General features: G+C 43.3%; 3 protein-coding genes across 4 annotated transcripts; 2 read left to right on the top strand and 1 right to left on the bottom strand.

Annotated features, from left to right (window-relative positions):
• Window positions 1-840: 840 nt before the first annotated feature.
• On the top strand, window positions 841-4,328 carry LOC142968284 (uncharacterized). The gene is made up of 12 exons (XM_076108097.1): window positions 841-902; window positions 991-1,161; window positions 1,232-1,337; window positions 1,698-1,781; window positions 1,889-2,063; window positions 2,138-2,266; window positions 2,365-2,552; window positions 2,666-2,862; window positions 2,967-3,058; window positions 3,152-3,206; window positions 3,455-3,552; window positions 3,712-4,328. The coding sequence occupies exons 1-12, from the start codon at window positions 841-843 to the stop codon at window positions 3,939-3,941; spliced, it is 1,587 nt and encodes a 528-aa protein (XP_075964212.1). The 3' UTR covers window positions 3,942-4,328.
• Window positions 4,329-4,368: 40 nt separating this feature from the next.
• On the bottom strand, window positions 4,369-6,397 carry gstz1 (glutathione S-transferase zeta 1). 2 transcript variants are annotated; one of them, XM_076108036.1, is made up of 9 exons: window positions 6,241-6,397; window positions 5,817-5,868; window positions 5,661-5,728; window positions 5,458-5,538; window positions 5,238-5,363; window positions 5,028-5,103; window positions 4,896-4,948; window positions 4,756-4,805; window positions 4,369-4,564 (listed from the first exon to the last, which is right to left on the bottom strand). In XM_076108036.1, exons 1-9 carry the CDS (start codon window positions 6,268-6,270, stop codon window positions 4,438-4,440), a joined length of 663 nt encoding a protein of 220 aa, XP_075964151.1. In that variant the 5' UTR covers window positions 6,271-6,397; the 3' UTR covers window positions 4,369-4,437. The 2 variants fall into 2 exon arrangements, with proteins under 2 accessions (XP_075964151.1, XP_075964152.1); XM_076108037.1 differs by lacking the exon at window positions 6,241-6,397 and adding an exon at window positions 5,974-6,081.
• A 295-nt stretch (window positions 6,398-6,692) lies between these two features.
• Window positions 6,693-12,585, top strand: aldh6a1 (aldehyde dehydrogenase 6 family, member A1). The gene is made up of 12 exons (XM_076108034.1): window positions 6,693-6,829; window positions 7,476-7,517; window positions 7,617-7,691; window positions 7,989-8,150; window positions 8,398-8,476; window positions 8,547-8,849; window positions 9,429-9,550; window positions 9,902-10,091; window positions 10,588-10,769; window positions 10,873-11,052; window positions 11,918-12,016; window positions 12,125-12,585. Exons 1-12 carry the CDS (start codon window positions 6,791-6,793, stop codon window positions 12,227-12,229), a joined length of 1,578 nt encoding a protein of 525 aa, XP_075964149.1. The 5' UTR covers window positions 6,693-6,790; the 3' UTR covers window positions 12,230-12,585.
• The last annotated feature ends 55 nt before the right edge of the window (window positions 12,586-12,640 follow it).

The following is a 12,640-nucleotide window of genomic DNA, read 5'->3' as shown; positions in this document are numbered from 1 at the left end:
AATTGTTGTTGTATGATGCCAGTCCAGTAGACTCTGATTATTTTAAAAGGTGTGGACAGGAGATATGCAGTAACTTATTGATTGTCTTGATACTTTTTCCATATATACTCAGTTATGAATATATTATCTACACATGTGCAGTCAGCCAATAATTGAGTATGTAGTTTGAGGTGTTGTAATGATCTGCATTATAATATCCCTGAAAATATCCCTGAATGCACCAATCATTTATATTTGTAAATCATTTTGGGCTTCATTCTGTTTCTTTAACAATGATTTGTTTAATAAAACAAAATGCTGTTTTTCATTTATCAACAATCAGAATAACCACAAACAACCACAGCCACAGAAATTACCATATCAGTGAATAAACAATTATCTTGACATAGCCAACCATAAACTAAACTTACAAGCTTTTAAAAAATATATAGCTGTGTTTTTCCCCCAGAAAAATTGAAAGGCATGAATGTGGTGATATACTGGTAAAAAATAAACTGTCTGCTTTTTGTAATTCCACTTAACGTTAGCTGACAAGACATTAATCAGACAAAACACATAAAAAGATATACCTTTTTGTTATTTAAGTATTTGAGTGTACGAATAGTGCATTGTTTCAAAAATATCTGTTCAATAACACCTAGCCAAACCACGCAGGTGTTTAACGATGGATAAGCTGGTTAATTAGAAAATCAACAGTGCTGCGGTCTCAGCTGTGCGTTTTCTCGACGGCCTCGAGCTCGAATCAGCCAATCAGAAGTGATTACCGGAGCTCCAGGTTGCACCAAAGTAATGCCAGCTGCTGCTCGTGCATTGAACGTTTTGAAGGCGACCTGGAAAGACATGGGGAGGTTGAATTTTTATGTCCTTTGGTCCCTGCGTGACGCCCCCCGCCAGTTCATCAGGTAGGCTTTTAAAATAATAATAATAATAATAATAATTCTGTTTTCACATTGACGCAACAATTCAAACACACGGTCTCGGCCTCTGCAGGAAATCCAACCGAAGTTGCTTTCAAGTGCACATCCCACTGCCTCTTCCCAAACACCTGGTCATCTTTGGTCTCGGAGAATGGAAATGCAGCGAGACTACAATCTCAGTAGATGTCCTGGTCAGTGCAGAAGTACCGGCACAGAAAATAGGGACTCTCTCGGCTCAAGCAAGGTATGTGAAGGAACTGCATTAGGTGCACAACATATAGTCTAAATTGGTTTAAAAAAAACTTTGAATTCAGGTGCTTGACCTGGGAGGGTGACTGGAGCGCTGACATTGTCACGGTGGCAGCAGAGAGAGGCAGGAGAGGAGTTTATGGCAAGATTATTCTCACCGTGTGTGGAGAGGTAGGAGGGTTTGTATTTACTGTCCCCAGTTAATGTTGCTGCTTTTAAGGAAGACAGATATTTTAAAACATACTCCATCTCATATACCTAACAATATAAATATTGGCTTCCTGGATCATATTGTCACTGTTTGTGTTTCATGCAAAGACTTGTGACCAGCCGCTAGATGAAGCCAGTGTCTTTAGCAGCACACCTCTGGTTCAAAGGAAATGTCTGTTCCAAGAGCAGCAGGATGCCACTGATCTCTCCGGCACGATACTCCAAAGCGCTGGGAATGAAACGGTGAGATGAATGAGGTTAAAATTGTTTGTCCGTTATCTACGTTTGTTGCAACATTTAATTATGTGTCCTGCCTTGCAGATAACCCTCAACTCCTCACACTTGGCTGACAGTGTTTGCTATGCTGACGTTCAAGTGAATACAATTGACACCAGCGATTCCACTGTGAGAAATAAACCCCCAGTTTGGCCGACGGTAAGAGTCCTGCTTAAGACTGTTGTCTGCGTGTACGGGTATGTGACTTATTCTGTGATGTACTCTGCAACTGAAAGGATAAGACACCCAGACGGACTGTTATTAGTAAGAGAGGCCGCCTGACATGGAGCACTGAGGACATGGACAGTCTCACACAGAACACAGACCAGGCTTCCACCGCCAAGAAAATGAAGCTGTCTAGAATGAACAGCAAAGAGGAGCTGACTGTGCAGATAAAGAATGAGAACAGAGGTCAGAAAACTCAACAGCTACTGCAGTCCCGTCTGAATGCACACAATGGGGTTCTGACAGAGCTCTGGATTTAGTTTCAGTGTCTCCATCAAAGCGCTGGAGCCATACGATGTGTCTGAGTGACCCTGACACCGCCATCCTCATTGGAGGGGAGAGTGCGGATCAAAACTACTGCGAGGACTCCCTGTGGAAGCTCGAGTTGGGTCAGTGGAGTTTGTTGAATTACTTGTGTAGGCCAAATAGGAAGCCCTAAAACATTTGCACGTTGATTGCATTTGCACTGAACACGTGCTCTTTCCAGACAATGACTTCTGGTTCCCCATGACCTCCTCTGTCTCTGGACCCGTACCACCGTGTGCCCGAGGACACTCTGCGACCTATGACCCGGACTCTAAGTCGGTCTTTGTGTACGGCGGCCTGAGGGAGGGCCAGCGCTACAGCGAGCTGTACATCCTAAATACCCTGACCTGGAAGTGGAAGCTTGTTACTGTGGGTTTGTTACTAACATGTTTGCAGTCTTCGATTTCCTATCAAAATTCTCAAGCGGAGGTATTGAAAATGTTTTCTTTTTGGTCTGTTTTTGTGAATCAACCTCCCTTTAGGCAAAAGGGAATGTCCCACATTTGGCATATCATTCTGCTGCTTTTTATAAGAAAGAGCTATTTGTCTTCGGTGGAGTTCAGCCAAGTCATTCCGTGTTGGATAAATCCTGCAGCAATGCTCTGTACATCTTTAACCCAGAGTTTGAGCTCTGGTACCAGCCCATTGTGGAGGGGGACAGACCTCTGCCTCGGTTTGGGTCAGTCTTCTTTTCCAAACTACTACAATAGATTTACTGTCATCCAAATACAGTTTCCCCCCCCTTTTTTTTAAAAATATTGATGCCATGTTTGTGTCAAACAGACACTCGGCCACACTGATGTCACAGAAGTTGATAATATTTGGTGGACGCAAGACAGCTACCTACCTTAATGACCTCCATGTTCTGGATCTGGGTAAGATGAAGATTCTGTAGCTGCATTAGACATCAACTTTGTGTCCAGATTTAAACTGATATTACGTTTTTTAAAATTTCTTTATGAGTGAAGGATTCATGGAATACACAGCTGTGAAGTGTGGGAACATGCCACCCCTGCCTCGAGGGTGAGTACAGAACTAATCAACCTTGAGAAATGTCCTCGGCGTAGCCATCTGGTTTTTATATTTTTGGTGCCTTCTGACAGACAGAACTGCATTTGAATCTAATCGGTTTTAACAGATCATCTCATGACAAAATGCCATCTTTATTTAGCTCTATATGAAATAACAGTAAGTGGTTTAAATATTATGTAGACCGGCTTTAATAGGATATTGGTACATGTGAAAATATGTCCTTGTCTGTACGTGGACAGGTTTCATGCAGCTCTACCAGTTTCAAACAACCGGATTTTAGTCAGTGGAGGTTGCAGTGCAATTGGAGCCCTGCAGGATGTACATATTTTCAACACTGGTGAGTACGTCCCTTGTGCCACTTCAGTCTGATTATATAGTAAATACAATAAGACTATCGGTGTGATCCGCTTTAGTCTATAATTGTTCAGTTAGTGTCAGTCATGTGATCCACTCTTGTGTGCAGTGACTCCTCGTGCTTTGATTTCTCCTTTTTTAGACACAAACATGTGGAGCCCAGTGGTGTCTCCTGTGCTTTGCTCAAAGCCTCGTGCCGGACACAGCATGATAAACTCGGGCTGCTCCATCCTGACGGATGCAGAGAAGCATGAACGGGGTGACAATGTCGGTGTCCTCTGCACGTTGCTGGTGTTTGGTGGATCAGACTGCTCCGGTACCTTCTACAACGACACAGTCAAGTGCACAGTGGAGATTCCTGGTGACAAGTGATGGATTGGGGGGGAATTCATTCAGGACAATTGTTTTTACCATTTATTTTTAAATGGTGGAGGAGTCTGTGATCTGCCTGACAGACAAATAACTGTAAGTCTTATTGTTTGTTTTTAATGTTTTATAATTGTTGCATGATGTAATCTGCATCTTAGACATTTATGGTTGTCCTTTTTATTCCTCGTATGAGTCTTTTAAATAATCATACTTACTTCTGCCACACTGGTAATGGTGAGCTCAGAGGTTTTGCACTTTGCATAACAAATCTCTGATCTGCATGTTGTACGCATTACTATATGTCCCCTTCCTTTGTCCCCACATGTCAGTATGTATTTGAGGGTAAAGTAAAAATGTACGTCAAAAAGCCAATAAATATTTTTAAATGAAGTTTTCTTGTTATTGAAAGTAACAACGCTCAAAAATTGGATCATTTTCAGAGCATTTTATTTAACAATTTACAAAGTGGCATGGCTGTCAATAAAGCTGCGGAGGTATTCTATGCACACAGATCAGCAGGTGTGTCTGGCTGACATGATGGGTTCGTCACTTTGAAAGCTTCAATCTCCAGTAAGGTTTGGTTTAACCTGTCAATGGTTGGGTACTGCCCGACATCCACTTTGAACCTGTGGAGATGAAAGACAAGAGGGTTCATGCGAGGGTGAATTAAGTTCAGCAGGTTAAGCAAAGCAGGTGGTTTCATTTAAACAAAAGGTAAATAAACAAATCTAAATTCATGTTCTCTTCTTGTTCAGGGTGACCTGAGTGTTAATGAGGTGTTTATGTTGCAGTTTTTATGAATTGTCTGATTACATACCTCTCTGCATTGTAGACTTGTGGGACCAGACAGATGTCTGCCATGGATATCTAAAAGGTAAACAAAGCAATGAGTCTAAAAACAAGTATCTGCTGTATATCACGCCGTCGCCATGCTTTAATGATAGCCATGCCTCTTACCTCATCACCTACACAGTATTTCCCCGCTGTTTGCTTCAGAATGGGCTCAAGAGCTGGAAAGGAAAAGGTACATAATCATATTGCAAAGGACGTCGAGTGATGAATGCTGAGGGTGTACAGGCTTCCACCTACCTTGAAAGCCGCGATCAATGAAGTGCTGAGCCCACTGCACCTTTTCTGCTCCGATTTTCTGAATCACGTGCAAATTCTGAAACATCCAGGAATTAATATTGTGAGGTTATATGCACTGAGACTGTATTTCTGTATCATGTCACACCTGCAGCCTGTTGGAACTGCCAGCTACAGTCTGACTCTTAATCATTGTGACTGTGCTGTTCTCACCTGCAGAGGCTGTATCCCAGAGGCAATGACATCACTTATCATCCGGACCTGGGCACGTTTCTTTGGGTCTGCGGGCAGAAGCCGAGGCCCTGGCCTGGTCTCATCGACGTATTGGATCACAGCCAGCTGTGTGGGTAAGAAACCACTGTCGGTAGTATTTAAGTTGGTTAACTAAAACGTGGTTTATATGATTGCATGGGTGAAGAGTTTGGGGACTTACTGACTGACAAAGGGTGATGCCATCAATTTCAACTGCAGGCACTTGTAGCATAGGGTTTAATTTCTTGTACTGCTCGGTAAGCTTGAGCACATGGAGAACAATTGTGAGACAAATACAGGATTGACATTGACTGCCCAGTGCCTCATGCAGGCTACAGTATGACATTTCTGCACTGATATTGATCCTGGGAATCTATACTGTACCTGCTGACCTCCATCTTTGATGAGATTGACTGGAACCTGGTCATATTCAATACCTTTGAGAGCAAAAGCTGATGCACAAAATGCAAATTATGAAATTGTTGCCATTGAAATGCTTTAAGTAACAGCTAAGTAGTCGGATGATGTGGCATGACTTACCAATGCGAACCCTCCAGGAGCAGGAACTTCTGAAGTATCCATGAAGAACAGGCTGTATGGAAACGGAACAAAACAGACCACGGTCAGTCCATTTGAAAACACTTCAGTCTCCTTGGACATAACGTTAAGTTAAAATGTCTTGTGTCAACTGGTTCACCTTAGTATGAGATGCCATAGCTGTTTTTGCTCGAGTTTGTCCTTAACTAGACAGAATAAACTATTGCAGACCGTTTTTCTACAGTTTCACATCTCCAGCAGCCAATAGGAGGTGCTCCTAAAATCCCTCCTACCTACTCTTTGGTCCATGACTAAGCAATATCTGTCCGTCATATGGTTCACATTAAGTGCACACACACACACGCACACACACACACACACACACACACACACACTTAGCAAACGGCTAACAATGTCATTACAGTACCTTGGCGAGGAAAACTAAGGACAAGTGCATTGTTGTGGCTGTGATATCGTTAAGCTAAAGATGAGCTGTGTTGCTCAATGAGACATCGATTATGTCTTTCACATTTCCCAGCAAAGCATTGTACGTTCACTAATGTCACACGGACATAGCTCTCAGCCTGACTAAAGCCCGTTTTAGCAAAGATCTTGGCCACAGTTCAGCTCTGGGTTGCACGAAGAAAAAAATAACTTCCAGCCAGCACGTGGAAGAGTGAAATGTATTTCATCCAATGGTTAGCCGAGTTCTACGTATAAGGCGGGATTATCTAAAACGTCAACTAGCGATTGGATGGAACGTGCCCACAGTTGACCAATTAGGCCGCGTTCTTTATGGGCGTTCTAACATGTAGCGAATAGCACGCCTCGGATTTGTTCAGAGCCCGCCCTACAGGTAATACATATCCGTGACGGACAAGTACCCTGTCAATGTTGTCCTCGGCTCGGCTGGCCACCTGCGGAGTTGGTTAAATAAAGTAGTTCTACATACATTCAATACATTAATAATTCCCACCATGGCGACAACAGCGTTAAGATCAGTACTACAGGCTAAGGTAAGGTTCAAAAGTTTTACAGTTTTAAAAGTGGAAATGACACAGGCAGGTTTGACAGCTCACGCTGTTTATCAGTGAAAGGTGTCATGTGCTGCAGGATTTACGTCTGGGTTGCTCTAATGATAATACATTTTATTTATGTAGCGCTATAAAAGGTACTCAAATGCACTTCACATGGTAAAAACAGCAACATAAGCAATAACACACCGCTATATAAACAATTAAACTGTCTTACAGACAGATTTAATTTTTCACAGATGGGATTAACTTCACTTGTTTCTTCTCTTCAGAGGATATTCTGCGTGACTGTAGGCTTATGAACTGATTTATAGTATGAAACAAGTGGCCGACTTAAGCTATTCTGTATATTTCAACCACTAAAGACTTCTCACTCTATTGGCTGGACTGCATTTATTCTTCCACTCCAGTCAGAGTGACTTAATTAGTCGACCTGAAGCCTTTTTATTCCACACTTTGTGGTTGCTCATTATTCTTGTAGGCTGCAATTGGAAAATTGCTGGTTTTGCTTCTTTAATCTTTAATGTGTTACAAATTATGTAAACCAAAACTACAATTATAGCTTCTGGACAGATTAATAATGCATTTGCTGATTTCATTCAGACTCCCTGCTTGGTTTCTTTCTTAGGTTCCACTTAAACTTGGCCGCATGTGCTACTCCTCCTCAGTGGTGAGTTGAGCGCAGTGTACAGTTAATTGTCAGACTGCTATTACACTTAACAGCAACTGTAAAGTAAAACACATGAACACGTTGCATCTCTCCTCACAGCCAACCACCAAGCTGTTCATCGATGGGAAGTTTGTTGAATCCAAAACATCAGAATGGCTGGATATTCACAACCCTGTAAGTATTTCATCTGGACTGGATCGAGAAACGGTGCACTTATCGTGGTAACCTCCACCTAGTTGGGTTAGATGTATCCGGCTTCAGCTGGAAGGCTTCGCTGTGGTTTAGTAGCTCAGATATGGCTCAAAGCCAAAATGATTTATTTCTGATGAACTTTGACCGGCAGATTAAACATCTGCGAGGATTCCCGTGTTACCTAAGGTTTGGTGAACTCAAACGGCCCCTGCTGATTAAAGCTAAGTCATCTCTGGTGTATTAAAGTAAAGTTACTCATCCTTATTTTCTCCTATGCAGGCTACCAACGTGGTGATCGCCCGTGTACCCAAAGCCACCCAGGAAGAGATGTCGGCTGCTGTGGACTCGTGCTCCAGAGCCTTTCTCTCCTGGTCTGAGACCTCCATCTTAAATCGGCAGCAGGTCTTTCTGCGCTATCAGCAGCTTATCAAGGACCACATTGTAAGTCAAACGGGTCAGAAAGTTGCAACTGAAAACAAGAGTGTGCTTTTTAGCACTGTTCAGTTTGATTCTATTTAGTTGAACAACTGTCACATTTGACTTCTTTTTGCAAATCAGCGTTTTTAACCTTTCCACATTAGTTCAGAGCCTGCTGTTTACATTTTAAAATACTACGTCTGTAGTTTAGATGGTATTAAATCTAAAGCTGAGAACAAAGGACTGACATGAGGGTCATCTTGTGTTCCAGAGAGAACTTGCCAAGGCCATCACAGTGGAACAAGGCAAAACCCTTGCAGATGCAGAGGGGGATGTGTTCAGAGGCTTGCGTAAGTGTATCTCCCTCACACACATGTGTGCACACACCTTTACAGAGGGCAACATCTCCTTTCTTTGCAGAGGTTGTGGAGCATGCCTGCAGCGTCACCTCTCTGATGCTCGGTGAAACCCTGCCCTCCATCACCAAGGACATGGACACCCACACATACCGACTGCCCCTTGGGGTGTGTGCTGGCATCACACCCTTCAATTTCCCTGCCATGATCCCTCTCTGGATGTTTCCCATGGCCATGGTGTGCGGCAACACCTACCTGCTGAAGCCATCAGAGCGGGTGCCAGCCTGCGCCATGCTGCTGGCAAAGATGCTGCAGGATGCCGGTGCTCCAGACGGGTCGCTCAACATCATCCACGGCCAACATGCTGGTAAGAGTTGGTCTCTTACCTTGAACTGGTCATTGTCAGAATCTTTAGTGTAGATACAAGGCAGTTTAGGTAATGAAACTGTTATTTAGAGCAGTTGTTTCTCATTAAACAAGGCTAATCACTGGCCACTAAACAACAAAGCCTCTTTTTTTTTTTTTATTTAACATATTCTTGTTAACTAGTTCTTTTATGTGGCAAAAAGTTGTTGTTTTTTGTGACAAAAATACACCAGTTTGTATCTATGCCCCTTAATTCCCCTTTAAACTAACATTCAAGTAGAGCTGAAACCATTCATTTGCTGATCGACACAAAATATATCATATCATATGTTTGGGTTTCGGCTCTGAGAAAAGAACATTGTAAAGACAAAACGATTCACTAATTATTTAGGAAATATTTTGGCAGATTAGTCAATAATGCAAATACTTATTAGGTGCGTGCGGCCCTAAATCCATGCCAGGACGTAAAATTCAATATTTTTTTTTGTCATTTTCTCTGTAATCGTTAATTTGACACATTATTTGAAATATCAAGGATATCTGAGTTAATACAGTTTCTATAACGGTCTTTGTGCCACAGCTGTGAATTTCATCTGCGACCATCCGGCCATCAAGGCAATCAGCTTTGTTGGCTCCAATCAGGCTGGAGAGTACATTTACGAGAGGGGCTCCAAAAAGGGCAAGAGGGTCCAGTCAAACATGGTGAGTTAAGATAAGAGTCAAACATGGTGAGTTAAGATAAGAGTCAAACACAGGTGTATAAATGTCTGACACCTGCTGTAAATGTCCAGAAGGTGGCAGCATTGGCCAACGGATGCTTGTTGTGGTTTTGCTCCTCCTCACTGCCAGCTGCAAAACAGAAACTGCAGCTGTGAATCACTGATTGTCCATCAGTCCTCTGTCATAAGGACTCAAATGTAGAACAAATTTCACGATATGAAAATGTTTTGGTCGTTTGTATATAATTCCCTGATGTTCTCACTTGTGACTAAGCCAGCTGCTGTAATGTGGAGATCACACAGCAGAAGGCTAACCGCTTCTCATGTACTGTAGGGAGCCAAGAACCATGGTGTGGTGATGCCTGATGCCAACAAGGAGAACACACTGAACCAGCTGGTGGGTGCAGCGTTCGGGGCAGCAGGACAGCGCTGCATGGCTCTGTCCGCAGCCATCCTGGTGGGCGAGGCACGGAGCTGGCTGCCGGAGCTGGTCAAGCGCTCCAAGGCTCTGCGCGTAAACGCAGGTACCACGCCCCGTCACCCCACCCTTCACCGCTCTCTCTTCTGAGCCCCCTTTCCCCCCCCGAGGGCCTTTTGGTTTAGTCATCTCGTGGCCACCCACGCCGCCCTGACCAAGCCTCTCGCCTTTTGGCATGTTGTAACTTCACATTGGAATCAGCTGGGAGCGAGTGCTCGTTGAGTCAGCCCTGCTGCAAATTTGTGGCCAGATCTGCGGCTCAGAACTAAATGGCGGTTTAAAGCATCAAATCCTCTGAGAAAGAACGTTGATTTGGAGTAAAATACAGAACAATTATCCCTCTTTGCTATGATATGCATTCTTATTTTTGTAGTGCACAGGAAACCCTTAAGTATCCATTTTTGAGGGAGTGCCTCAGGGCGCCCCTCGTCCTGGTTTTGCTTGTTTGTAGCAAAAGACATATTTGAATGTCGGTGTCAATTTAATGAGCTCACATCACGTGAATGCCATGGTATAGCTGGTTGTTTTTGGGGCCCTGCTAGGAGACCAGCCTGGTGCAGACGTGGGGCCTCTGATCAGTCCGCAGGCCAAGGAGAGAGTCTGCAGTCTGATCCAGAGTGGTGTGGATGAGGGAGCCGAACTGCTCCTGGATGGCCGAAACGTCAAGGTCAAGGGTTACGAGAACGGCAACTTTGTGGGTCCCACCATCATCGGTAACGTCAGAGTACGTGGGTTTAACTGCTTCATGTATTTGCATGGGAGAACTATTAAGAACCACTCTCAAACTAAACTGCCAGTAAATATGTTCACGTTTTTTGCTCCCCCAGCCTGAGATGAAGTGCTACACTCAAGAGATCTTCGGGCCCGTGTTGGTTGTTCTCGAGGCAGACACTCTGGATGATGCCATCAATGTGGTCAACAGGAACCCCTATGGCAACGGCACAGCTATCTTCACCACAAATGGCGCCACTGCACGCAAATACACTCACGAGGTGGACGTGGGCCAGGTGAGTGGCTGCAGCCTCCAAATGTGTTCCTCTGTTTTGAGAGAAAGGAGACATTCACATCCCTCTGTCATGTCTAAACAGCATCTCAAGTAGGGAGCACATCGCATTTCTGTTTGAAAACCTTCACACACACAAAAAAACTATTATTTTCCATGTCAAGTATAGCCTTGTTTGTCCTTAACCTAATATACACACATTCGTTAACCCTCTTTCCCCCCACTTCACCACCAGTCAAGACTACATATAGCTACAGCAAATATGTGTCTGTTTACAGAAAACAGGAACATGGAAACATTTTTCTTGGTAGTATTCGATGAAATCTTAAATTAAACTCAAAAGGGATTCCTAAGGTCCTATTAGGTGTAAATATGGCCAGCCTTTACCCTGCTTGTTTGACTGTGGAGCCTTAGTTATTATGTCCCGTGTTTGCTGTTCACATGTCGGGGAATGCTGTGCAGGCCATGTGCTGTTCGCCGCTCCAAACCTCGATGCAACAAACAACTACTTTTCCTTTTTTTTTCTCCCCGCACCTTCGCCAAAAGGCCTAAGTGTGTCCAAACCTATTCCCGCTGTTTCAAACATTGTAAACCGACCAACCTTGCCCCTACTGCCTTCATAACAAAATGTTTTATTTAGTTTCTCTTCCCTTTCATAAGAACATGCTGTGCTTTCAAAACCGGCAAATATAAGCCGCAAGTTTATCTTTGTTTGGTGAGATCATGTTAGCTTGTTTTTTAAAAAGCATGGATATACCACATCTCTCATCAGCCGCATCTACCTCATCCTAGCAATTTAGGATCCTGAGGAATTGTTTTGCAAAACTTACACTTATGGAAATGAAAGGGAAAATCCTTGGTTTCTGCAGGTCGGAGTCAATGTTCCCATCCCTGTTCCACTGCCCATGTTCTCCTTTACTGGATCAAGAGGCTCCTTCAGAGGGGACATGAACTTCTACGGAAAACAAGTATGAAACAAACGATGCATCCTATTGTTGTGCATGTATAAGAAACGCACAGATCTAGCAATCAAAGTTTAGATGTAAATGTATTTATTTTTTTATTTTTCTCTACAGGGAGTCCAGTTCTACACGCAGATCAAAACTGTAATCTCACAATGGAAAGCTGAAGATGCCACCTTGACAGGTCCTGCAGTCACTATGCCCACCATGGGACGCTAGATACTCCATCCAAGCGCTGATGAAGTCTGACACACCAGAAGATCTACACCCCTCTTCTACTTAAAAGACACTTGTGTATAGGGGTTGAAGTTCTTACCGGTACTACCACCACCACAACCATCGCTTTATTTCTCCGCTGCTGTCCCCTCTTCCCAGTTTTAATGGTATGGAGTACCGGCCTACTTTCACCCCTGCTAATTATGTTAAATGTGAGTAGTTCATTTATACAAGATATTTAATAATTATCCGCCTTTTTAAAGACTTTATATCGGACTTTAACAGTGCAAAATATCTGTACAGCTGAGGCAATGTTATTGGATCTGTATCATTTCCTCAAATACAACACCAGTATTGAATTCCTTGTGTCTTTACTTACACTTTAGTTTCATCCCCATAAATGAAGGTTTCCAT

The sequence above is a fragment of the Anarhichas minor genome, unplaced genomic scaffold (assembly GCF_050575085.1).
Source record: "Anarhichas minor isolate MPS153535 unplaced genomic scaffold, ASM5057508v1 ptg000040l, whole genome shotgun sequence".
NCBI classification, from domain to species: Eukaryota; Metazoa; Chordata; class Actinopteri; order Perciformes; family Anarhichadidae; genus Anarhichas; species Anarhichas minor.
Note: the sequence above shows the minus strand (reverse complement) of the source record. Positions and strands in the feature narration are given on the sequence as shown.